This window comes from Embiotoca jacksoni, unplaced genomic scaffold, assembly GCF_022577435.1.
Source record: "Embiotoca jacksoni isolate LCO1_2020_lvr unplaced genomic scaffold, fEmbJac1.0.p SCAF_9, whole genome shotgun sequence".
Taxonomy (NCBI): Eukaryota; Metazoa; Chordata; class Actinopteri; family Embiotocidae; genus Embiotoca; species Embiotoca jacksoni.
In genome coordinates this window covers 17,559,244-17,585,988 of record NW_027185447.1, presented here as the reverse complement: position 1 = coordinate 17,585,988, position 26,745 = coordinate 17,559,244, and the positions used below count along the sequence as shown (strand labels likewise).

General features: G+C 41.9%; 1 protein-coding gene across 4 annotated transcripts in view; it reads right to left on the bottom strand.

Moving 5' to 3' along the window:
• Nucleotides 1-5,462: 5,462 nt before the first annotated feature.
• Nucleotides 5,463-26,745, bottom strand: part of LOC138192787 (metabotropic glutamate receptor 4-like) — a 182,267-nt gene continuing 160,984 nt past the window's right edge. The window contains exons 8-12 of one of the 4 annotated variants that reach the window (XM_069140451.1): nt 19,870-20,006; nt 18,035-18,970; nt 13,464-13,710; nt 12,456-12,501; nt 5,463-9,728 (exon numbers count right to left, since the gene is read on the bottom strand). In XM_069140451.1, coding sequence (XP_068996552.1) covers nt 12,464-12,501; nt 13,464-13,710; nt 18,035-18,970; nt 19,870-20,006 — 1,358 coding nt within the window. In that variant the 3' untranslated portion in view covers nt 5,463-9,728; nt 12,456-12,463. Of the gene's footprint in view, nt 9,729-12,455; nt 12,502-13,463; nt 13,711-18,034; nt 18,971-19,869; nt 20,007-26,745 lie in introns of those variants that run through there. The other 3 variants (XM_069140450.1, XM_069140452.1, XM_069140453.1) reach the window with 3 other exon arrangements.

Genomic DNA, 26,745 nt, shown 5'->3' with positions numbered 1-26,745 from the left:
CCATCTTCTTGCTTTTATATATATTATATATGATAATGGCTTTCTGTAAAGGTTGAGGCATATGGTTGACATGTTACTCATTGTTCTTCAGCTCAGTCGCGTTTGGTTTACTGATATGTCTGCTATAATGCCAGTAGATATTTGAGATTTTTGTATCTAAATATATGCTTTTATATATTTATGTGTCTATTTTATTACCGCCACTCTCTGACGGGAGTAACGCATCACAAACCAGGCGCCTGTACAAACAAGGGAAATAAGAAAGGACGAAAGTCACATAAAATAACAATAATCGATCATTGAGTATTTTAATGTCTATGACTCATTGCTATCTCTCGTGATTGTTTTTCATTTTAAATGTTTATAGCACTCGTTTACCTCATTTAAAAGGAAACGACAAAAAACAACGGTGCCCGACATCAACTTTGGACAACACGTCGCTTCCGTTGGCTTAAACAGCGGCTTCGTGAAGATGAAGCTGAACATGAAGAACAGTCAGCTTCAGTGCCTTGTTGTCTCTCACTTGTACAAACAAACTCCGCATCACGTGCTGTCCACGCTGCGTTGTGAGGAGTCGTCATTCGAGAATGAGATCGCAGTGAGGTATGAATTGAGATTGCGGTTTTGATACGATTACTCATGCAGCCACAGGTTTTTGACAGACTTACTCGATGATGAATCGTCGTTGAATGAGTAACAACGCCAGAAACAAACTACGGTGCTGAACCCCCCCAGAATCATTTACCGAGCTGGCTTTATTATGAGGTTTCCGGTACCGTAAGCCAGGTTAAGGTTAACCTTAGATGCGTTAACCTTACGTTCGTTTTGTTTTCTCCTATCAGAAATTTTGTCATCCTTATTGTTGAGAGGTCAAAGTCCAGACAGCAGACCAGTCCTTTTGAAGAAACTAGAGTAAGATTATTTCATAGTAATTGCTAAAAACAATTTCTGACTCAAGTCAAGGGAGGTCCAAATGAAATTCTTGCTACAGCCTTATTGTAATGGGCCACAACACACTGTATAAGTTGTCATTGTGATTTATCGTACTGCCCAGGAAATTGCCCCCCTTCCGGTCTCGACTCTTTTATTTTGCCTGCTTTCAACAAGTTTGTAAAAACTGGTTACAGTACCATTTGTGCAGCGTGCAGAAACATTCCAGAGTGATTTAGTAAAAGAAATACAATGCAGAAAGTAAAACTACAAAATGATAACTTTTTCGATCATTTCTTAAAAGATATAGGCATACTGAGTCGTGATACTATTTTTACAGGTCAAAACATCTACATTGTATATTATTCATGTCAAAAGGAAGTACAACCTCACATGGCAATGAGGTATTCCAACTGGCCTAGTTTCATTCCCTTTGTCATCAGAGCTTTGCTGCCTTCTAGCTTCATCACTCACAGTAAACCCCTGTCTACTGCCAGCATTAGTTGACAGAAGCCGCATCAGTCACACAGAGTGAGACACATGTGCATGGAGTTAAGATTAATGGAGCACCACCTACTTCTAGTGGGCCAGCCCAAGAATATTTGAGCAAAAAGGGGGCCGCCATAAAGTGTCTGACCACAAAGAGACATGGGGGGGGGGAGGAAGTATTTTTGACCCAATTCATTCAGCACTGCACCAGAATCCAGCAGGAGTAAATTCAATCTACTCTTACCTCAGCCTCAGCATCTGGCTATGTGTCGCCGCCACATTGAGCGAGAAGCAAACACCTCACCCACATTTCGTGCTTTTCCTCCCGGGGACAAAATATAATACCCACTCGCTGGAGTGGAAATATTAAAGTGATATTTCAAATGCGGAAAACCTTTTTATTTTCAGCATGTACTCCGTAAATGATCTCCTGAGCAGTGCTTATTAATTTGCACAATGGGAATGTCAAAGTGCTAACATTGCCTTTAATGGGGGAAATACTCAAAAGAAGTGGCGTTTCTTGGTAATTTGCAGGAAATAATATGGAGAACAATGCTTCCTGGGCTGATACACCGACTATGGAAAATTGAAGAGGACAGTCCAATTCAGAATCTCATTGCTTACTGTGTGAATAGCATAGACAGCGGATAACTAGGGTTAACATAGGGTTGAAAAAAATTCATCACGTCGTAGCATTTGGTTCTGATAGTAGTAAATGCGTCACATGACATACAGCAAACGCATACCATAGAACCAGTACCTAATTTTTATACTAAAAGAAGATGTCAATTTTTAACTTGCCATACTTGCACCATACGTTTCTTGACCTATTTGTCTTGCCCATAGTCGTATATGAATCTGCCTTCAAGTACTATCTGTCATATCGCTTTGTAACACCACCTTTATCCTTCTGCTTGAACACATTTTAGTCTCCAAGTCGAACATAACAGCAAGATCCATATCAGAGGACATGCGGATGGAAAGGCCACGATTTAAGTGTAAATACTTTCTTTTGTGAAGACAGGACATCTTTCAGGCCAGAGACAGAAATGATATATCACCAGTGAAACAACTTGAAGATATAGCTTTTAGCGTGGGCAGTCTGTGTGACTTCCACTTCGTCTCTTCAGGAGTTTCCGTTTTTACTCTGTTCTGTGTAAAAATCGGGACATATAACCAGTACCTGTTAATAAATGCAACTGACATCCGTCTTCTGTTTATTACATACGAGTAAGAAGCGCATGCAAGTAAGCCTGGACAAATATAGTGTCTTTGACAGCTGACACATGCTGGTTGTTTGCCAGATCCTTGATATTCACCAGCCTGACTCATGATGTGTGCTGATGCTTATGAGAATAATGCCTGTTATGAAAATGAAGTCAGAATATTCTGATCAAAAAGTTATAATAGTATAAGAAAATATTGTATCATTATGACAAAAAAGTAATAGCACTCTGAGATCGTTACAGTTTTACATAAATTAATTCACTACATTACGAGTCAGATAAATGGGGTTTAAGGTTGCCGCTGTGCCTTCAAAATACATCATGTCAGATGATGTCATACCAGCTCCCAACAGATGTACAGTGTGTTTCCGAGGCCATTTGGTTATCAGGCGGCGTTCAGACGGCATGGAGAACAGCTAAGACTTGTATTTATATTTTCCTCTGTCTGAAATAGCCTTGGATCATCAACCCTCGGGGGCTTCCTTGTAGTCACAGTGACTATGCACCTGTTTGACAATATAATCAGCATCCTGTGGTGAGAATGTTCTACCGCAGAGCTGTTCATCCTCAGCCATGACAAACATGACAATATGCTGGAAAAGATGTAGTGTGTTAAAAGGCGTGGCAAATTAAGATGACTTCAACAAAAATGTCTGAAATGTCATGGTAGGAAAATCACGGGTGTATTTTATAACCTTAATTACAGCTGAATTCCTGTTAGGAGTTCAGCTGCCTGGTATTACGAGACCCAAATGTAATATGTGAATATATATAAATCTGCTCACGCTCCGTTGAGGAATCTTTTTCCAGTCATTGCATCCTAATGGGCTTAGCCCTCGGGTTAAATTTGAAACTACTGGTGCAGCATTTACCAATCAGCATTGACCACCATATCACACCTGCGTCGAAACTCACCAAGCCCCAAACAACATGATTAGAAGGTATCGGCATGTCGGTAAATGACCATTGCAGACTTTATTTTTTATTTATTTTAGGCACGCTCGGGCTTCAATTCCTCAATATTTGCTAGTGTGTATCTACAACTGTTTTTATCGTTTCATCGAGCTCTACCAGCGCCGTAATTGTTGGAACTACATTTCAACACAAATTGTACTTCATCATGGCAGTTAGCAAACCCTTGTGGCCACTGATTGGTCTGTCCTTCAGAGCAGCTGAGTGATCCCTGGTGTGGACAGGGTTTCCTCACTATAATCACAGCATAAACTGAATAGGTGGGTGGAGCCGGGCCAACTTGTCGTGGTTTATTGAGACACGGTATAGAGTGCAAGCACAATCCAGATCAATGTAATAACTTAGCACCTGTTGTTTTTCCACTACGACAAGACAACAGACCAAGTGCAAGGAACAGTAAGTGTGTTTTGTCCTAAAAAGTTATTACGTTTCATTGAAGTCTTACTCTGTGTAGACGGTAGAAACCTTAATTTTGTGGGATCCCGGACTATTACTGGACATTTATTTTTACACCTAGTATAACACTGCAAAGTGTTCCTAGTTTTCCACATGGAAATGGCTTCTAATGTACAAGTGACAGTGTTGTTATTTATTTGTCCCTTAAGAAGTTAATTAAAAAATGTTAGCATTGTAGTTTACAGCTGCACCTGGATTGAAAATTAAATCATTAGTGATTGATTACAATAGATGCCAAAGGGGAGAAGGCAGTACATTTTCAAAAACTGTGACCAAATGAACTGCAAATTTAGGGCGCACTTCCTAGAGTTGTTTTTTTTTCATTAATCTTGCTGTCACATTATTTAGGACAATATACTTTCTTGCAAAGCAAAAGAGGAAGAAAAATTAAGACTTGCCTTCACAGAACAAAACGGCAAAAACCTTCAGTTTGAGAGGCCTGATTTTTTTTTTTCTTTAAATAAAGTCTCAGATGCTTCGCAGTAGTCTGGAGATTCCTTAGCAGCAGGGTAGAAAGAACCTGAAAAATATACATTTCTTCCCTGTGTAGTCTCCCATGTATCAAAGAAGAGATACTATACAATTTTGTATATACTGCCATTTTGCTTATTATGCAGGGCAAGAGATTCACTTAAAACAAAGAGGGCTAATGATAATGTCACATTAGTGATCACCTAGGTAGCAATTCCAGCCCTGCAATAAATCTGCTGGAAAGCTTGGCTTGCCAGATCTACATTTCATTTAAAGTGGCTCTTAATTCTGTCAGTTTTATAGATAGTTTGATTTTTCAAGGCTTAAGTTGCAGGTGTAGCTGACCATATTGAGCCACCATGAAATCCAGGTTAAGGCTGTGGCTTGCCTCATTGCGGGTGAAGCTCACAGTACTAAACACATTCACTATTGCGATTCTATGCCTTACATGTGAACATGTGTTCATGTTTTATATCAGTTTCTAAATAATTGAATGTGGATGTATTTATATGGAAGCATACTGCAGAGGAAGTCAAGCGCAACCTTGAAATCCTCTCCCACTTGTTACACTCCATTTTAAATATTTTTGGCTGGTGGTGAAATCAATTTTTTTCCAGCTCCTTGGACAGTTTCTCCTCTAGCATATCACCTGACTTTATGATTTAGTAGTGAAAATTATAGGATTGAAATCCAGATTCCTTTACAGGAGTTCAGGTCTTAAATCCGGCTATCCTTATGTAAGATGTTGTATGTGATCTGACTGTGGCTTTCAGGTTTATATAAATTATCCACCACTCTCTATGTGCATTTACACAGTCTATCTTGACTTTGTCTGTCTCTACAAAGACAGAACACGAATTACTCTTTAAACACATTTTATTTGGCACATACTGAATGCTTATATTATGCAACCTTTGTTTGCATCATCAATTTATCCGCCATTTACTACATTTATTGATTATTTAGTCGACAAATGATAAAATACTGAAAAATCCGTAGACTTCAAGGGAAAATCTTCACATGTCTGTTTAACCAACAATTCCAAACCTGAAGATATTCAGTTTATAATGCTATAAAAACCAAATGGCAACAAATCCTAACATGGGAGAAGCTAAAGTCAGAGAATATTGGGAGTCTTTCCACGATCAATGACATTAACAAATAGCCCCTTATCAAAGCAGTTCATTTCTGTTAATTAACTAACATTACATATCTGATTACAACAAAAATTGAAATACCTGTTCTCTAGTATTTGTCATTTCTGTCCATCTACATGAGTTAAAGAACATGGCATGCCTTTTCCTTAGGCTTGCATGTCATGTCAGCTTGGAGAATATAGCAGTAAGGATCACCGAGAATGATGATAAATGTTGGCAGTCAATACTTATTGAAAATGATAAATATATTCCGTTTTGTCTCAAATGCCAAATTGAAAACATGCTAGCCAAGAAGAAGAAGCAGCAGCAATTTATTTGCAAAACAGTCTTTTATTAGAAATATCTTGTATAAAAATGAACATGCTCTACACATTTTTTTTCTATAGATAATTCATAAATATCCAGGCACTGTAACTTTTTTTTTTTCTTTTTTTTTTTTTTTTTTATAATTCAGTACATAAAGCAGACATGATCAATCCATTTTAATAACGTACATTTACTTGCCATTTAATTTCAGTCAGCACTTACATATTCTATTTTGTAACACAGACAAAGTGTTCTAGGAAAATAAAGAGGGGGCGCAGGGTGGTGGCAAAAATAAAGGTGTAAATTATCATATTCACAAACACAACCAATCCCACAAACAATACTTTATCAAATGATGAGAAAACAACATTTGCGGCAACACCTTAGACTTGTTAAAGCTGAGAGAATCATTGATTAAACCAAGATATTAGTTATTTTTAATCGTCTGCAGTAGTTTTCCTGCTGGACATTATGCCTTTCTCTCAATTTGTTCACATGACTTGTTATGGGTTCTGACATGCAACATACAGATTTTTGCATCGCTAAGGATAACATTTAATGAGACAAATTCCAGAGTTACTGTTCATGACAAATACTTCAGAGATTGGCGACAGAAATGGGGTTTACACACTTTATTATAAATTGTACATCGAGTCCTTTCTGAATTATTTTTGGACAGAACACGCTTGAAAAGTAATGTATGCAACGCAAACAACACCATGAAAGATCCATGGGCAGAACGGCAGGAGGATTTTAATGGGTATGAGGCACAGAATGAAGGCACTGGCCCTTATTTGTCAAGCAGCTATTCACACCGTTTTTTGATCGAAAATGAAGATTTGTCAATATCACTGTGAAAAATCAATGGATTACGGTACGGATCAGTGATTATCAACTCTAGAAACCTCAAGCTGTACTGGGGGATTTTTTTTTTGAGGGCATACACTCAACAACAAGGCTTTCCTGTTGGTGTTGTTTTCACTGACAGTTTAGGTCTGTTTTGTTTTCTACCAACTCCTGTGGAAGGGAAGAAAAAAAAAAGATGTCTTTAACCTGCTCAATTTTAAATTGAGCATTGTTTCCTGCCAGGACAGTGGAGTGCAATCATTGTCTGAGTGTGTTTGCTGGAAACAAGTGCCATTTTAGTTTAGTTAGTTTTTAAATCAGGGGGTTCATAACGACTCTACATGTCTGTGTTTTGACCAAACGAATAAAACGGTGAGCCAAATGAGTTACTTAATGAGATGAGTAGTCACTTAAAGTAGGCCTACTGTTACGAAATCTACTTCAGCTAAATGAAGTGTGGCTGTAACGCTAGCTATAATCTGACAATTAACAAAATGCTATTTCCAGATCTGTGGAGATTATTTAGACTTAACATGACATGAGATTTATTTATCCTGCTGGGAGGTAAAATGACTCATCATGGTATATGTGTCATACTCATAATTATTTTTAAACAGTATGAACAGAGCTTGAATACGAGCCACATTTTGCACCAAAAAAACTATCAAACGTCTTGTTTATCATTTCCACTGCAGCATCAAAATACATAACCTTCAGGAGGAAATCAATTTATCTGTTTACATTTTTAGCAAAGAACACAGATAACATGTGCTTCTACCTCAAATTATGTAATATTGCCCTATTAATCATCTCACATCAGGCTCTCAACTCAGATGTTGCTCTTTTCCTTCAAAAATCAAGCATTTTATTAAACCCTGCTTTAAGGGGCAGAATATTCAGTAACAGAATTATTCTTGCTCCAGTACTATAACAATTAAGTATGAATTCTTAGAATCTGGACAAATACGACTAAATCTGAACTGTATCGAAATAACCTTAAATAAGTCTGTTGATATTTAACGCCAACCAATGTGAAAAGTTTAATATCATCTAACTGCTTGACTTTACAAAGGCTTCAACAAGTGCATGATAAATAAGGGCCAATAAATCTGGGACATTTAAATGCATTGTCAAGTCTCCAAGTCCTGGCTGACATATAGTTGCGATTGGAAATATTCAGCCCACCTCACCAGAGGAGGTTCTGTAGAGATGTGCAAAGAATTGAACAGAAATTTACCCAGTAAAGTCCGAGTTAACAGAGAAATCCACTTTGATATCCTTTCGATTTTCAATACAGCATATTTTATTCTCTTTACGAATCTCCAAGTGCAGTTATTCAACCCCCAACCTCAATACTTGGTGGAACCTCCTTTTGCCTTAATAGCCTCTAATAAAGGATTTTGATAAGTGCTGACGAGCCTCTCTTGTGCGATCTTGCGGCTCATTTTACTTTGATGGCTTTTGTGCTGCAAAGAGTTTTTATTTTAAACCTCACCAAATATTGTAATCTTTAATCACTGTAATTCCTGTTGCAATGAGATTATATGTCATCTACACTTTTTTGGCAGCTCCGAGTCTTCACCATGATTGCAACACATCTTAAACAAATTCCTGGATGGTGTTCGTATGAACACATCACAACTTCAGCAAATTAAGGGTCACTATTATTTCATATTGGGTTAATCACATTTGAACCTAACTTTAGGTGATATTGACAGGCAGTAAGTTTTAAATTCAAAATGATATTGGGGTTGAATAATTATGACATGGCAGTATTAATGACATATCCTGCTATTATAAAATACTATTTCAGTATTCATTTTCTGTGTCATTGAACTCTTAAAGAATTAATGTAAATCAAAATCTAGCTCTGGAGAAATTGAATGTTATAAATCTTCACTTTCTTTTGGGGTTTGAATATTTGTTATTTTAACTGCAGATGGAGTGTGATGTACACCATAAAGATATTTCATGGCAATTTGTGTTTAGTTTGATTACTTTTTATTCAGCAGAGAGTAACCCAGTGGGTAACGACATCTTCCACTGTGTATGACAACCATGACAAATGTTGCATTCCGTAGACGTTGACAACACGGCACAGTACACGTGATGCTCCCATTAGCATGCTCTGGGACTGTACATTAGGTTTGTCAAGATGATGATGATGTCATCACCATTATTAGGAAACATTTATAAAACAACTGGGGTTGACCCACTGCTTTATTTCCATGTTTTTCAGATATGGTTAATTCATGTAAGTAAGGCATGTACAGTTTGAAGAGTACTGCAGCTTTCAGCTCCTATGATACCTTTAACCAAAAATAATTATTATATTCTTATACTGTTTTATCTTGCCAACTGCATTTGACGAAAACAGAACACATTTCCCCTGTTTTTTTCTTAAAATGAGACAAATGTTTCAGCCTCAGAGAGAGCTGAAATTGTGTGCTATACACTTCAGAAGAAAAACATACTGTCGGCTCCAGCTGGTTCACTCAGCCGGCATCTGGAAACGTCACCGATCAATGCTCACTTGTGTCTCAGAAAGGGTGGGAAGAGGAAAATTAACTGTCCAACCTCCCTTACTTCTCCCATATCCCTCCTGCAATCTACTAATTTCTCCTACGTTTGGCATTCGAGCCTTTACCTGATTCCCTAGAAAAATATGACATCCTTTGGAGTGACAAATTCCCATCTTTCCACCCCTGTCCTCTCTGCTGTAGCAGCTTGAAAGTTCTCCAGTATTTCCCCCCCCAAAATCCCCCAGAACCAGGTGGTTTCTCCTCAGGCAGGCCTCTGCTCCTCTTCCATGGTTCATCTCTGTCTTAGATGGCATGGTTACTGTAGCTTATGTATGTCTGCTTCGAGGCCAACGCTGTAAGTGAAGGTGTAGGAGAAAGAAGGAAAGGGTTAAAATGCAATTGGTGAGATTTGAAATATGCGCGGAAAGGTAATATTTAAGAGTCAAAGTTGTTAGAAACCAGATTTATGTGAAATTCTATTTATGGGGGACTTCATTAAACAAGCACAGGTGCAACTAATCATAAAGCAGATGTCAAATGGTGTTTAGATGAATATTCCCTTTAATTGCCTGACTTTTAGATTGAAATTTGTCATTTGTGAAGCTGAAAACTGCAAGACTGTGACCAAGCTATAAAACAAAGTATTAATGTGATGTTTGGAGTTAAATAAGCCTTTTAATAAAAATGCACAAAATCTGGGATCAGATCAGAATCTGCTAGTAGTTTTTCCTTTGCGCTCTTCATTATTTTCTCAATTTGTATCATTTTGGTCAATAGGTGTACATACGATCTTTATTGTTCTTCTGTAGAGGTAGAGAAGGCGTTTTGTGTTTCTAAAGTAAGAGTTGTTTTCATTTTTCTCCTCGAAAATGTAATGTGACGAACAGTTGGGAGATCCTCTACAGCCTGGATTGGCATTATACTCTTCTGGTTCAGCCAGTGGTCCAGATGATAAACAATTCCCTCACAGAATACCTGCTTCTTTGATAAAATATTGAAAGTATAAGCTTGTGTTCATCTAATTTTGGGGCGAGACATCAGTTGACTTCCAAGGTGGCTTTCAACAAAAAACATCCAGTCGTCCTGCTTAAAATTCAAATTGTGAGCTGCTAACAGCAGATGAGATCATGGTGTCAAGAAAACTGGTAATTCAATCGCAGCTTAAAGCAAAACATCCATGGCAAAATGACACCAAACAAAATTTCTCAGAGTGTAAAATGTTACGAATGTATTGCATTTAATGGTTATATTCTTTACTAATATTCTGGTGATTGTTTTCATTTATTTAGTCTCTATCCTCACCACAATTTATCAGGCTCAAAATGTCATCTTCAGTGATTATTTTGTCTAACCAACTCCAAAAATATTCACTGTACAATGATAATAGAGAAATTTTATGAAGTGAAACTGAAGAATATTTTGGATTTATGCTTGAGAAATTACTGGAACGATGAACCAAACATCAAAATAGTTTCATTATCTGCTGATTGACTAATCAGTCAATGGCATGATCTTTTCTGCTCTAAAATAAGGTTTATTATTGACTGTTGCAAGTGAATTATTGATTGCTATGGTACATTCCAGACAGTTTAACAACATATCACCATAGAATTTAACAGATGCAGATGCACTCGGAATCATCGGCCTTAGAAACTCTCATATTCATGTTTGTACCTCCTGCCACAGCATTCATGAAATCAGGAAAAAAAAAACTGTCTGGAGGTTTTTTTTCACAGCTGATTGTGCCATTGAATTGTATCCAAAATGTAGAGCCACCAAGCAGATCACAACAGGGGTATAAAATGAAGTCGCCACCATTCAAATGCAAGTCTTCCACCGCATGCAAAGAGCTGAGATCTCTCTGTCCGCCAAGCAAAGCATGCAGCGGTCGGTCAGCGGATTACCACTTGGAATCGTAAAGCGTGTCTGTCGTAAGATACTATGGAGGCAATATGTGATCTGACTTGGCGCTATTAGTGTTGTCATCAATCTTTGATAAGTCCTCGTTATTCTTTTACATTCATTTTCACGTTTCGTGGAATTTTATATCAGCTGCGAATAAAACTGCTCAGACAGACGAGCGGCGGGCGGACCGCGGTGACCACAGCAAGCCCGAACTGCTGGTCATATGGGACTGTCGTACATACGGTGTCGGTGGGTATGTGTGCCGTCATGCTTGTCTGCACACATGTGTCTGTTGTGCAAGTGTCAGCGCACGTGTCATTTCTTTCAAAATAAAACTGTCCTCAGCGAGCATGCTCGGTGGTGGTGGTGGTGGTAATCACACTACCAATCTGCCAATATGCCCGCAGCAGCCTTGGCTGATTGAATATGTCAGAGGGGGTGAATCCAATCAGAAGACAGCTGAAAGCCAGAGTTGGGGCAAAAGTGCTGCAGGGGCGAGATGTGTAACAGTAAACGCTTCTGTACATTTGTCAGTGCCATGTTTGGGGTGTTGTGAATGGGGGAGGTGGTGGTGGGGGAGCGGGGCGGGGGGGGAAAGGGGGGGGGGGGGCTTCTCGCCATTTCATCCAAAGCGTCTCTTCCAAGAGAAGCATTGATAAATGAACCTTATTTGAATATTTATGCGCTGCGGGGCCAAGATAAAGAATAGATGGTCCAGAAAGAATTGGAGCAGGCAGACCCATCTGTCTTTTCCTGTTCTCTCTTATTGTTGTTGTTGTTGTCGTCCCATTACAACAAATTCCTTCTTTTGTCAACGGGGGAAACAAATTACAGAGGACACGCGGCTATCGCTTGTCTCCTGCACTCAGACAGAGTGATGTCATCTTCCCACGTTAACAGGCTTTACCACGCTGATTGGCCATTTTACAGCAGCGCACACCTATGTCGTCTGTCCAAGTTAATGTGTGTTGGTCAAGAGTGGATTCGTGGGCGCGTGATTACTGCCTCGTGTCATTCGGGGTGCCGGATTTTAGCCGGGGGCAGCTGGGATGCTTTGTGCAACAGTATATAGGCAGGCACGGGTGTTGTGGTGAACATTAGCAGAAATTAACGGTAAAAAAAATAAATAAATGTGGTCACAGATAATAAAAAAAATCATCATCTAATTGGGTTACCTGAGAGTCTAAAGTCCCTCACAAGGCTCCCCTCCCTCAACACAGTCTGACACATAAGCACAAAGAGCAGTTGTTAGAAATTCACAGTTCAAACCAGAGGGTGAGAATCAAAACCTATAAATGGTCTCTGTAATTGGATGAGATATAACAACTCTATTCTAAGGCAGGAAAAAAGGCATACATGCAAGAGTGGGCGCAGGCTTTAATACACATCATTGTATACTGTTCAGCTTGTCAGAGTATAAAATCAGGACCTTTCAGTAATCGGAACATGTGGGGTTGCTTGATTGGAATTAAGCCGCCCCCCCTCCCCCCCAACACACACACACACACAGGGAGAGAGACTGCCTACTCATACACTTTATCTCGGTGATTGAAATATCCTCTTTTCCAACCTCCTTTTCGTCCCTTTCAAAATCAGAACAGTGTGGGCAACCCGTCACACCTCCTGATTCACAAATCCAGTGTGGTGAGAGTTAGCGAGAGTACAACTCCTTTGCTCTTCCAAGTGTTAAAAATTCAGGACAATCCCAATAAAACGGAGCGGCCGCGAACATCGAGAGCATGAGCTCGGCCTTCTGCCGATCAGTTAAACCCCCTTTTTTCATAAAGGCGAACTTTGAAAACTCGACTCCTGCGCTGGCTCGAAGCTAATATTACACTCGGCTATTATTCGCACCGTTCTGTTTGCCATCTGCGGTGACTCGCTTTCAAAAGGGAGACAGCGTAGCTCCGCTTGATTTGGAACTGAAATGACAACCCGACTTCTTCCATGCTCGCGAAATGCTTTATAATCTCCTGAAGTGCCGAAGTGCGACACGTCGATCTAAAAAGCCTTCACTATTTTTCAAGTAGTAGCGGTATGGGTATTCTGTAACAGCTGCAGTTGCACACAGAAAGTGCCTCGGCATAAAATCAGCCCCTGGTTGAGATCTTTTTTTTTTTTCTTTTTTTTTTTTAAATGTATCTTTTCTTTCTCTTTATTGTAACAGCGGACGTGATACCAACCTTGTGTTTCAAGACTTTCACAGAGTTCAGACTTGGCCTCTCCGTTGGGCCTCAGGCCGCCTTTGGGGTTGAACTTGTTGGACATGGTGGCCGCGGTGACCACCGCCTTCAGGCTGCGCTTGCGCTTGGGCACGTTCTGCTCTGGGTGGAAGAGGACCACGTAGACCTTGGGCATGTAGAGCATTCCCAGAGAGACCGACGCGCTGAGGCTCACGGATATGGTCAGGGTTGTGGTCTGGATGTACATCTGTGTTGCGGAGGAGACAGAAGGGGAGGGGCGGAGGGGGGGGGGGGGGGGGTTACTTGCCGAAGCCGGCGGTGACGGAAATTGATGTCGTTTTTTAAGAGTGTCAGGTTGAACTGAGCTCGCGGTCGCGAAGATCGCGTCGTTCGGAGCCCGCGCGGTTTGAACAACGTGCGCCTGTCCTCCAAGTTTTTCCAACGGGAGTTTTGCAGCGCAGACATGGCGATACTCAAATAAGCAGAGGGGTAATAGTTTCTTGCAAATGACATCCCGTAATGGCAAAACGAAACTTTGAAAAGCACGCGTCATGTAATTGCCACACAAGGCACGGCGATGGCAATGCGGCGCCGCACGGTCATTCTCTTTTTAATTCCCATCGCTGCTGCGCTCTCATCTTTTGCGTTCGTTTATTTATGATATACATCTAATAGGAGTGCCCCCCTGATGGGTGTTTATGTAGTCTGTGTGTAGATGTCTTTCACCCTGAGGTTTCAGACAACAGCATAAGGATTGCGTGTTCTCTGAAGCCGGTGACAGCTGCAACTCACAGCTGGGAAGTAGATCTATAGCTGCAGGCAACAACCGGGGAGTGGAGAGAAACATCCTACAGCATATTAAAACTGCCTGCGAGTGATTTGTCATTTATGATAATCATCCCAGAAACTCATGCGCAGTCTATCCTTTGGTTTTGTTGGTGTTGAGATTGCGACGGCAGGGGGGGGGGGGGGGCTGTAAAAATATAACGGTTGGATTATACCCGACTCCGACACGTGCACACTTCAAATTGCACCTTTATAAACAATTAAAAAACCCTTTAAAGGAACTCAAATACTTGTTTCACGGTGATCCTTTTCCCGACCTTTTCAAAGTACTGCGGTGTGAAAAATATGAATTGGAGAAAAAAAAAAGGGGATAAAAAGAACAGCAGACTTTGTCTCTTCCAAGTCTGAAGTTGATAAACACAAGGCGACGGGTTTACAGTGGCGACGCAGCTGGGAGACATCCTTCAAAGAGATTTGCCCGAAGTTGTGTCTGACATTACATTCACAGACATCGCAAATGACTGAGTAGTTTGACATGGGAATAGCCAACAGGGCTCCGAACCACGTGTCAGCGGTAACAGATGATGTTTCGCAACATGCGGTTTTGACAAATGTTGTTTGTACGGCAGCAAACGTGACATTTTGTCTTGATTCGCGACGCTCACGGAGTGTTACCGTAACGTGGCCAGGAAAGGCTTTATGTAAATGTCAGTTGACGTAAACCTCAGAAGATGGCATTTAAGTTTACGTCTCGACGTACAGTGTGTTGCCAGGGTGTTCCCGCGGCATCGCTCCAGCCGCCCGAGCGCTTTCGTTTGTAAGCACCGAGCGTGATTTTGCGGAACCTTCGGTCGGTTCCAGCCGCAAAACGAAAGGTGAAGTGAACACGTGACCTTGTCAACGCTCCAGACTGACTTCCTGCAACGGTATAGCACCGGTGCGCCCACATTTCCATTTACGCGGTAGTGTCTCCTTGACCGCCGGCGCCTCTGGTGGTCGTATCGAGTACGGCTCAAAACGCTATCAAAAACAAAATACCCAGCAAACCCTTGAGCCGTCAGACCAAAAGAGTTTTCGGCGAGAACGTTTGCGCAGCGTCTCGGCGAAACTCTAAACCGCTGCTACTGCTTACCCGTCGAAATGAATACAGATACCGGCACGTTTGGAGCCGATCCCAGAAGTCATTTTTATTTTAGTGCAGAAGATTCTGCTCCCGACATATAAGCCACGGACTTGCGCTATTTTATATGTAGCTCGCGTTCACTTTTTTAAATCTTTTGTTTTGGTGAACTGTAAGAATGCGATGCACGCTGTAAACAAATGGCATGAGGGAGATGAGCTTTTGAGAGAGTAACTCGGTAAAAGCTCCGCCACGCTGAACTGTAAATTCCAGTACTCTTCCTCTGTCCAAACCGCAGCCCGCTTCTTCATCCCGCTCGTTCGACGAGCCAGTTAACCTGATGGGTTATTGGTCGCATATGTTACCGTGAACGCATGGAGCCTGTTATTCAGTAATTATGATCTACGTTGATGGAATAAAATCGATAAGAGAAGCGTTCAAAATGTTTGGGTAGAAGGTCTTAGAAGCTCTGTGGAAGCTCTGTGGAACTCCTTAAGCCATGCGAGTTTAGAAAAAAAAAAAAAAAAAGATGTCGGTAGAAGATGGAAGTGATGGAGCCCTGTGGTCCATCATGCTGTACGCAGCACATGAGCGTTTGCAGGTGATGGAGAGGGAGTGTTGTAATCTCCTGAGAAGGTTAGGCGTGGCCCGGGGTGAGTTGGGAACAATATTGCGAGCCCTCTGGAGTACCGAGCGGAGTCACTCCGTGAGGGGGGAGCCCAGAACCCCTTTGTCTACCTCCATTGGCCTCGGTGACATACATTTTTCCAATCTGCTTCATCGGCACAAGTGAGGGAGGGAAAAAAAAAAAAAAAAAAAACTGTCGACAGGAACCATTTTGAAGTTTGTTTAAAGCAGGAGTTCCCCTTTTTGACATTTCTTATCCAGTCAGAGTCGTCCCTACTTATAAACAAGCATACGACCAGGAACACACTTCCGCAGAGCTTCTAAGACCTTCTACCCAAACATTTTGTTTTAGGGTTTTATTAACGGGATGAAATTAAATCAAATTAGTTCCAATAATTTAATCTGACATATATTTTTTTTTTCAAGAAATATATAATTGGGGTCTTGGAATTGTCCTATTCCGATAATGAGAACTCGATGAGAAGTCTAATTTACTGTAGCTTGGCTGTAAAAGAGCTATATATACAGTTACTGTTTCTTTGCACTGTAACACTGCAAAGGAAAGAGCCAGATCACAGTAAGCCTACTAATCATAAGAATACTTTTAATTATTAATACCTTTGAAATAATGAGTATTTAAAAAAAAAAAAAACAAGTTCAGGTTATGGACTGTCACATCTAACAAGAATGAATTAATATTTAATGGTATATGTAAGATATTACTCAATGGATATGAAAAAAAAAACCAGCTTGTCTGAGAAATGGAAAATATAACCTTGGACAGTTTGTGATGATGTTTCACTTTTAGGCTGTGTGGTTATTCAATTGTAACAGACACGAATTCAACCTTCAGTCTTTGTGATCACAGGTCTCGTGACAACCGGATTTAATGCAAACCCTTGCAACTCCCCTCTCGCTTTATCCACCTTCTCCTCAGTGGCGGAGACACACGCGAAGCGAAGGAATGATCCGTATTTTTGGCTGCCTCGTCGCCGGCTGTGTTTACACGCACGCAGCACCCGTAGCTCCTGGCTACAAACATGTCAACAATGTGGATTGGGCTGCCATAAAAATGCCAAAATTGAGAAGAATGATTGTTTCCAAACATTTCCCAAAAAGATGATTTTAATATCGCCGGTTTCCTGCGACCATATTTCTTTCAACACGAGGAGAACGAAGCGTGCGTCTCCCTCAGAGGGCCCTTCGCCTGTAGCCTTTTGTCCAGTAAACTCGAGGCGTTACTGTCACTTTGCTCGCACCGTGCACACTTATCCACCGCATTCTTCTTAGCGCGCGCACACACTTTTATGTCGCTGAGAGTCGAAAGGCTGCCGTCAGGTCTGTTATTGTGCAGCACCACAGTATTCCCATACTGATGCATTTATTCCAACTGGTAGTTTAACATTTCCACACTCTGCTTTTTTTTTTTTTTTTTTAATGTGCATCTGTCACAGCCTTGAAATGAGCACTTTTAAGGGGTGATTTGTGAGTCGCTTTCAACTGACAAGAAACATCAACAACCACAGTAATTTTATGCCACTTCACAAACATGCGTTATCTATTTCTGTCTGCGTGAATGTGCCGTAATTGACTACTCGGTATTCCCACCCAGCGGAAGCTGATTCAAACGCGCAGTAACACAATTAAAGAAAACATATCCAAGCAAACTTGAGGTGAATGAATTATCCTCACAAGGCGACTCCAAAAGCCTTGTAATCCCCGCAGCGGAGCGCAAAGCCCGTCGGCTCGCGATGAACGGTGGCAGCGTCCACAAACACAAGAGGTGCGTGCTACGCCACGTGTAATTTGAGAGGCCATTTTCCTCACAATGAGGCACACGGGAAGTATAAATGGAAAGCTGACATCTGATGTGCACGGGCGAATTTAAATGTACTTGCTGCCGATTGCACTCGTTGTAAATAGACAACAAATGGTGAATGTCGAGTGGCTGCATGGGCGTCTTCCCAGACAGATCAAAAACACCGGAACAGGGCAAACCTGCTTTGAACTTCCACCTCGTTTCAGTCGGAATATTTACCTTCTCTGCTGATTGTGAGGTCCCAAAAAAGATGGGGATGAAGGCAAGCCACACAATGCAGGTGGTGTACATGGTGAAGCCGATGGGCTTGGCCTCGTTGAACGTCTCGGGGACCCCCCTCGTCTTGATGGCGTAAACTGTGCAGGTGACCATCAGCAGCATGCTGTAACCCAGCAGACAGATGAGAGACAGGTCCGATATGTCGCATTTCAAAACGCCGCGGGCCCTGTCGGGGTTGGCCGTGCGCTGGTCCTCGTAGTCAATGATGGCTTGCGACGGGTCCACGCCGAACCAGATGCACACGCCGAGGAGCTGCACTGATATCAGGCTGAACGTGATGACCAGCTGGGAGGCGGGCGAGATGAACCGCGGGGCGCTGACCGACATCTTGCCCTGTTCGAAAATCCGGTAGATCCGGTTGGTCTTGGTGAGCAGAGCTGCGTAGCTTATGCTCATACCCAGGCCCAGGAAAATCCTCCGCAGCGAGCATACGACCACGTCGGGGGTGGAGATCATGAGGAATGTCGTCGCGTAGCACAGAAAGATGCCCGTCAGCAGCACGTAGCTCAGCTCCCGACCCGACGCCTTCACGATGGGCGTGTCGTTGTAGCGTACGAAGGTGGCGACCACCAACACGGTGGCCATGATCCCGAAGACGGCGATGAGAACGGGGATGACCGCCCACGGGGAGCTCCACTCCAGCTTGACAATGGGGATGGGGTCGCAGCCGGTGTGGTTGTCGTTGGGCCGCAGGTCGAAGCGACACATCTTGCAGGTGTGAGTGTCGGCCTGATACTGGTAGCCGTCGCAGTTCTCGCAGTGCCAGCAGCATGGGATTCCCTTCACCGTCTTCTTTCGCTGGCCGGCGCGGCAGGGCTGGCTGCATATGGACGAAGGCACTTCCCGCGTCCCTCCGGGCCACCGCATCTCCTCGGTCTGCAGGGGAGAAGCAGGAGAAAGGAGAGGTTCAGTCTGCACGGAAGGTGTTTTCCACCTTGTTTTCCAGCCTTCGCCCCGTGACCCAGAGCGCTTTATTTTATTTATGTTTTTTTTAACGATACGGGTTTATTTTCCTGGATCTGACACGGGGGGGGGGGGAACTGCAACGACTGCACGTCGGGCTCCTCCAAAAAGGCAGCTGACCTGCAGTTTGCTGACGAGATCTCGAGTGAAACGGGGGGGGGGCGCGGCAACGGAGAGGAAATATTCAATTATTCAAATAAACATCTGGATAGTTTAGGCGACTGGGGGAAATAAGGTTAATGGGAAACGATGCTTTTTATTCCATTATAGGCCCGCTCAAATCAGCGTAACGCCGTACACTCAGACTCTGCATTGACCTAAAGCACCCGTCCGCCTCTGTTTTCATAAAGTCTAAAAGCCAAACAGGAAAAGGATGATTTATGAATATTATCCCGTCGACCGTCGCCCCCTAAAAACCGGACACGACCGAGACGTGTTCGGCATAATCTTTTGATAACGGCGACGAATTACGAGACGGTGCGTAAACGGAGCTCCGCCGCGAACGCTGTAAATTTCCCCGTAACGGGAGTTAAGAGGCGGGCCCGGCGCCGCCGGAGGAGAGTCCACAATCAAATGAGGACGTCCATTTTGAGTTCACCGGCTTTAATCCCAATTGATGACGGGTTCATCTCACGGCAGGTGTTCTTGTGAACATTTTTTCCACCATTTTTCCCTCTCTCCCTATTTCACCGCACGGCATCTTCCTTCGGGGTTCGTTTTTTTCCCAGCTGACGAAAAGCGCCTCTCGCTGTCGCAATGTGAGCGTCCATTTTGTCCGGGCACGCTTTATCCGACGTCGGCGACGCCCTTACGTCCAAGTGGAGCTGGTCCGTCCAGTGACCGATGATCTTGTACTCTGCGGTGTTGTTCGTCGTCTGGTATTGGTAGATTTCGTAGCGGCCGGGAGCGTCTCCGTTCACGTTGAAGACCACCGGAGTTCCGGCAATTCCTGAGGAAGATAAAGGGGAGAAAAAACAACAACAACAACGACGACAACAACGCGTTATTCGTTTTTAAACGGTCAAATCTGAACGTCCCCTCGCCGTACCGGCCCGACGTGAAAAGGAGTCAGGCGAGGGGGGAGGGGGGGGATTTCCCGGCCGTCGCCGGTTAAAGCGTTTAACGATGGGAGCGAAGCTAGACGTTGCCGGGCGCGTCGCCCCGTCGCTCGGAGAAATTGCGTTCGCGACGGGGAGGGGAGGATTTCGCCGATTCAGCGACGAGAGCCCGCCGCGGAGGTTCTCCGAGGAAAAGGACCGTCGACAGCCGTCCGGCTGTCTGTCCCGGTTCGGTCCTGCCAAAATTTGCTTTCTCTCCCGTTTTGACGCAATCGTCTCACGCTCGGCGATTCCGGAACAAGTGTAAAATGGGCGAACGGAAGAGCGCAAAGAACGCCCCGGGTTAACTCGCAGCTGAAATGTGTTTTGGATTGCGCAGTCGGTATTGTTGCTGGATGTTGTGTACAGTAAGAGCTACATCAAAGGGTTGAAAGTGATTTTTTTTTTTTTTTTTTGCAAAAGGGAAGGGGATACTGCATCATGTTTAGACACTAAGACTGTGTTTTCCACCGTCTGGGGGAGAGTTGATCACGTTCCACAAGTATTCGCGATCATATTTGTGTCATAAGCAAAACAAAAAAAAAAGGAAATATTTATTTGCATTTGAGTTTTGTTCCCTTTAGGTCATAGTATTGATTTTTTTTTTTTTTTTTTTAACCTTTGAGTCAAGGCTTTGAAACCAGATCTATTTTCTCTCTTCTGCACACTTGTGTTTTCTCAGTTTTCTCATCAAACCCCAAAGGATTTAATTGCATTATTATCATTCTGCTACATTATCCACTATTTAAGACAACAGCAGGCAGTCGCTGAAATTATGAAGAGTTTTTTGTCCATCTCGGCGGTAGAAGGAATTAAGTGGGATGTATGTTTCTGCTAATTTCATTGCCTTCATCAATTAGTTTCACCTCTTCGCTTGCAAAAAGACGCAGTACTTTTCATGCACCGCCAGCAAATATGAACAAACTGCTTGTTTAATAACCAGCTCAGATTTTTTTTTTTTGTGTGTTAAATCTGGAGACTATGTGAATACCATCGAGAGCTAAATCAACTGTACTATTGTGATACCAGAGGAAATGTGTGCAGGCAGTGTAAAATTCTATTTAAAATCACAAACAAATACATCAAGATGATTAACATTCATGGATTGCAATTATGACAATAATTAATACTTATTTTTTTTCTTCTGCTTCAGCTCAAATGAGTTTAGTTCAAATTGCAATCCTCCACTTTCTTCCGCGTTTTAAGGCCGGTTTATTGAAAAGGACACATTGGCAAACCTCGATGAGGCTTCTCTTAAAAACATTTATCATGCATTCCAGCAAAACTACTTTTCATCTCGTCACAGTTTCCTCCCTAATCCTTTCACCCCGCTAAAAGCAATTCACCGAAAACCATCAAAATTGCGACGCGTTTTGTAAATTATGTGTGGAAACTTTTAATGTACAGATTCTGGAGTGTGGAGGTGGCTTTGGTGAACCATAAACCCAACAATACAATTTTAAAACGTACATTTTATTATTATTATTATTATTATTATTATTATTATTATTATTACCCCTGCTTTTCTTGTAAATGCATGCGAGTAATTTAAGAATACAAGAGCTGAGAGAGACTGTATGTGGAGGCCAAGTCTTCCATGGTTATGAATCATTCAGCTTGGCAGAGTTAAGGGCCGGCGCTGCTGTTGATTGCGTTTCTTTTACGACACTGACCTCAGGAATAGGTTCGTCTCTGAAACTGTATCCCATCACAATTCGCTGTACTGCTTAATATTGTATAGTTCCTCAGACAAGGACGATTCATTATTAAGCACAGTAAATATTATACTCTTGAATTTGAGATCCCTGTATTGGCTTTTTACAAAGCTTTTAGCACAAAACTAGACAGTTTCATTCATGCTTGTACATGCAACCACAAATCCACAGCTTAACATTTTTAACGGCGATTAATTGCCATTAGTGATGTCTGAGCCAATTACTGTACAATGTGGTGATATATGATCCCGTAACTAAGGACTTTCTCAAGTTACAAGCAAATTAAATCAGTAATCAGACCACATGAGAACAGACAGCGTTTAAACGACTGCGTTGAAACACTGAAGTCGCAGCCAATCTTTAATCACTGCACGTTTAACACCACTTTACTGTTCGGTTTATGTCTTGCAAGGTATAGAGAAAATGTCCTCAGGAAAAATGGCGCTGCGTCCCACTGAGTACGTACTTATTCCCGAATGTAAGCGGCGGCCGTTTTCCTTCAGCGTCGCAGGGATTACGATCCTAATACCACGCGTCAATAAGTGTCAACTTTCTCCTACGGCAGGGTTGTCAAACTCATTTTAGGTAAGGGGCCACATACTGCCCACTTTGATCTCAAGTGGGCCAGACCAATAAAATCATAGCATAATAACGACAATATTTCTCTCTGTTTAAATCATTGGTGAAGGTTTTTGGATGATAAACCCTATTTTAAGGTCTTTCTACAATAAACTAGAAACATAAAGACCAAAAACTCAGACATCAGCCCATTTACGCTGTTTTTGAAGCAATTACTGGATCGATTAAAAAAAAAAAAATAACAAAACGTTTGTACTCATAAACCTCCATTTTCTCATAGAAATGCAATTTATGTCTTTCTGTAATTTTCACACTTAGCAAAGTCATCCGGCGGGCCGAGCTGGACCCTCTTGGCGGGCCGGATCCGGCCCGTGGGCCGTACGTTTGACACCCCTGTCCTACGGTATCTATGGCGCTTGGGTTTCCTCTTTCCTTTAGTCAGCATGGATGCTTATAGACAACTCCCGGACTGCACCGGGACCGTATGGACATTCCTGTTGTTTTTCCTTCCAGACCTTTTATGTCGTCCATCGCTCCGTGGCAAAAGACTCTTAAAAGCAAGGCAAGCAAGCAAGGCGGTATTCCGGTAATGTGTAGCATCGATTTTTCTGGCCGTCCCTGTTGTAAACCCAGTGGCTTCAGTGCTGACAAGCCTTTTATTACACCATGAAAAAAAAAGGAATGCATGACGAATTGAAGTTTAATTCTATAACGCATGCATTCTATTCAGCATTTTGGATTAAAGCTTTCCTCTATTGCTCTGAGAGTTGATCTACAAGATCTCGAGCAGCTAAACAGACGTGACTTCAGGATACAAATCCAAACTATATTTTTTTAATTTTACACAAATGAGGACTGACCTGCTTACGCAGTAATAAGCTCGCTCAGGAACAGGTAAACAATGTTTTGACTTTGAAGATGGAGCCTACGGTAAAACATCGCTGCGCGAGGTTTCTTTCGATATCCATCGGGGATGACAACTATGCTGCAAACATTAGCATCAGCTGCAGCTATATCATCCCCCAAGAAATGGTTTTGCTGAGCACATTATTAAAAAGAAATATCCATCCATACTTGACTCGTATTCTTGCTTTCATCGTTTTCATATCTAAGTGTTATCCGAAGGCGTTTCACCTCCAATCCAGCTGACTGGCGGCGACTCTCTCCAGCAAGTCCAGTTGCCTTCGGATAACACACAGACCTAGAGGATCTTCACAGATATACTTTCATACTGTCTTCTTTCAAACCAGCGAGGAAGAAAATTCAATCCCGGGCCTTACATTTTGATTCTTTTGTTTGTTGGTTTTTGGGGTGTTTCACCTACACGTACACTTAGTTTGTTAGGTGGAGGCTGTAGACCACCATCTACCTTCAATGATCAACCTGACCTACCCTGATCTAAAAGCCTTATCAGCAGGAAAACATCATTTGTCATCACTGTTACACGTAGCCATCCTCAACAACTGCATATGCTGCATATTGATACAAACACCCTGAATGCTTTAATGACTCTATACCTCTCACCGTACCACCGTCCGTAAGTGGTTCATCATATCGGAAGTATTGCCGCCAGCATAAGCAACGCGTGTTGCACGGAGTCAGCATTTAATCCAACCCTTTTTTTTTTTTTTTTTAAATCATCATCGTCATCGGTAACACTGAACCTGCGATGTTCATAAAGCAGATCGTGGCTCATAGTCTATTTCAAATGAACTCAACAATTCAGACATGCCCCGAAGCACCCCCCTCCCATGGCCTTTTAATAAAGATAAAGAGGACTTATTGTGTTTCAAAATTTGCTCATCTCCCAATTCATATTCATAAATTCTGTGATTTTACATTTTGGCCTCACAATTTTACAGTTATTACTAAATTATATTTTTTTTTTTGGAAGGTGGACATTTCTTTTAACAAATGGCCAAGGGCTTAAGAGTATAAGGGGTTAGGTTAGGGGGTTAGGAGTGGGGAACCCTGTCATGTCTAAAATTACAACATGTTTCAGGTTAAGAAAAGATTGTAATTGAAAGGAACAAATGCTAGTTGTCTGTAGGAAATGGGAAATGAACAAAAGTTTCACATGTTTAAGTCACATGCTTGGTTGACCCATCTAATCATGGCAGCTTCCTGCCTATGACGTTTTGAAGCTCTAATTTACAACGTTATCCTATTTCTGCCGTTGTGTCTCACAGACAAGTGTTACAAATACCAGAGATTCTTGTCTGAATTTGAGCAAATAACTGAGGTTGAAGGTTTCTGGAGTCCCTCCATGCTCGGTTTGTCCGCCAGTGACACAGTTCACCAGGAGAGACTTGTCGGAGTCGGTGTTACCACTGTAGGACTTGCTCTCTTGCTTCCCACCTGCAAACACTTTCCAGTTGAGCCCTTTGAGGCAGCTGACCAAGCTTCAACCGGTCACGCCGGCGTATGAACTTTGGATTCTGCCGTAGAGAGGAAGTGTTTTGCATCACCGAGAAGTTCAGTTTTCTCTCTAAATTCCTTTAAGTTATTCCTGTCCTGTACTTGGCTGTGGCGTGACTGCCCCTCACTCAAAGATCTGTCGTGGTCATAGAAATAAATGCATCCATCGCTGTATAATCATCTGTGAGGGTGGAGCAGGTTTGACACCGTGTCAAACCACTCGTGTTGCACGCTGCTCGATTGCAAGACCCACCACTCGTCTGACGTATAATTAGCTCATGCTGTTAGAAATACTGACGCTGAACGGAGTCTGACCCCATTTTGCATACATTTTTTATGATACCTTTATAAGCCAGCAGGTTATATTCGGGCACATGTTTGAATACCTATCGGACTTCTTTGTATGCGTTGGCCTATAATTAATTGTCCAGCTTACCTGTTGCTAAATTATAGTGGTACTTTTGTAGAATTGACCTCAGTGTGAACTTGGCACTTTCTAAATAAAATATCCGTTTGCCCACTCTTTTTCTGAATAAGTTCATCACGTCCATCTTCTGGAAACGCCTGTGATCTTTGATTTACAAAACCAAATGGAGGACAAAAACTGTACTGGAGGCATTTGTCATTATATTTAAAACATTTATGTTTTTTTTAATGCACATGCAGAAACAGGAAAAGAGCAAATGCAATTCTTGGTCTTCAGTCAACACTTCTCCAAGTGGAACTATTACAGTTTTATACGTTTTTTTTTTTGTTTTTTTTTTAAGAGCAAAAGTGAAGCTCGGCTAGCGGGTTCTGTTTTAGAAATAAGGAAACTTTATGAAACTTTACATTTCTATTTCTCTCCATGTTTAGATAGGACATATTTATGGGTTTTAATATAACTTAATCAATATTTTCCCCAACTTTTAACAAATACCATTTCCAATCAGCCCGAGGCCATAACAGCCCCTCAAAAGACATCCGGAGTGAGTCAAGGGGCTGACGAGTAATAACTCAAGCCCATCATAATTATTTCAGAACCGCATGATTGGGATTATTAGATTTGACCACAATTGTTTGGCATAATCTTTAGAATCATGAAACTAGCAGAAGTCTCCATCACCGTTTCCACGTTGTTTTTTTTTGTTTGAGGTTTGACTGGTGCTCTTTTAATTCAGACCAGAGGCTGCGTTTCCGTGATAAATTTGTGCCCAATTCCTGATTTACTGACACACGAGTGCAGGTGCAGCGCCACCAACTGTTTATCTTGAGGCGCTTAACTTTTAATGTTAGAGCGACTGCATTTCAATGAGCATCTGTTGACATTAACCCCCCTCGATTTTGTTTCAATGCAAACAGTGAATAGCTCGTCTTCTTCATAAGGTATATTATTAAACTATCAGTAAGCTTATACTGTTACAGCGGCGTAAATAAATGAACATGAAATAAAGACAATTGAATTGTAAATCACAATTACTTCCATGACCATTAGGCGGTAACTAAAAATTCATTATTGTGACAGCCTTTGTAAAACAGCAGGACAGACTGGGCTGAAAAGTGTCAAATTTTTTATGGATTTCAGCAAAGATTACAGAAGAAAAAAAGAGGTGGAACAAAGGTTGCAACCTTTAATCATCCTGAAAGAAACAGCTTTCTTTTTTTCAGAAAGACCGGTCAAAGAAATAGTCAATGAGGAATTACCTTGAGGAACAGAACCGGAGGCAAAATTTGAAATCAATTCAGAACTTTTGCTCCCTATTACATTTTAGATGTTCAGCTAATACTTTTATAAAGATTCAGAAGATGTGAGGGTCAGTGCCATGTGGCTTATGCCTTGTTCAAATAAGTGTATTTAACTTATTCCTCTTTCTGTGTGCAGAGATAACTGCACACTGCA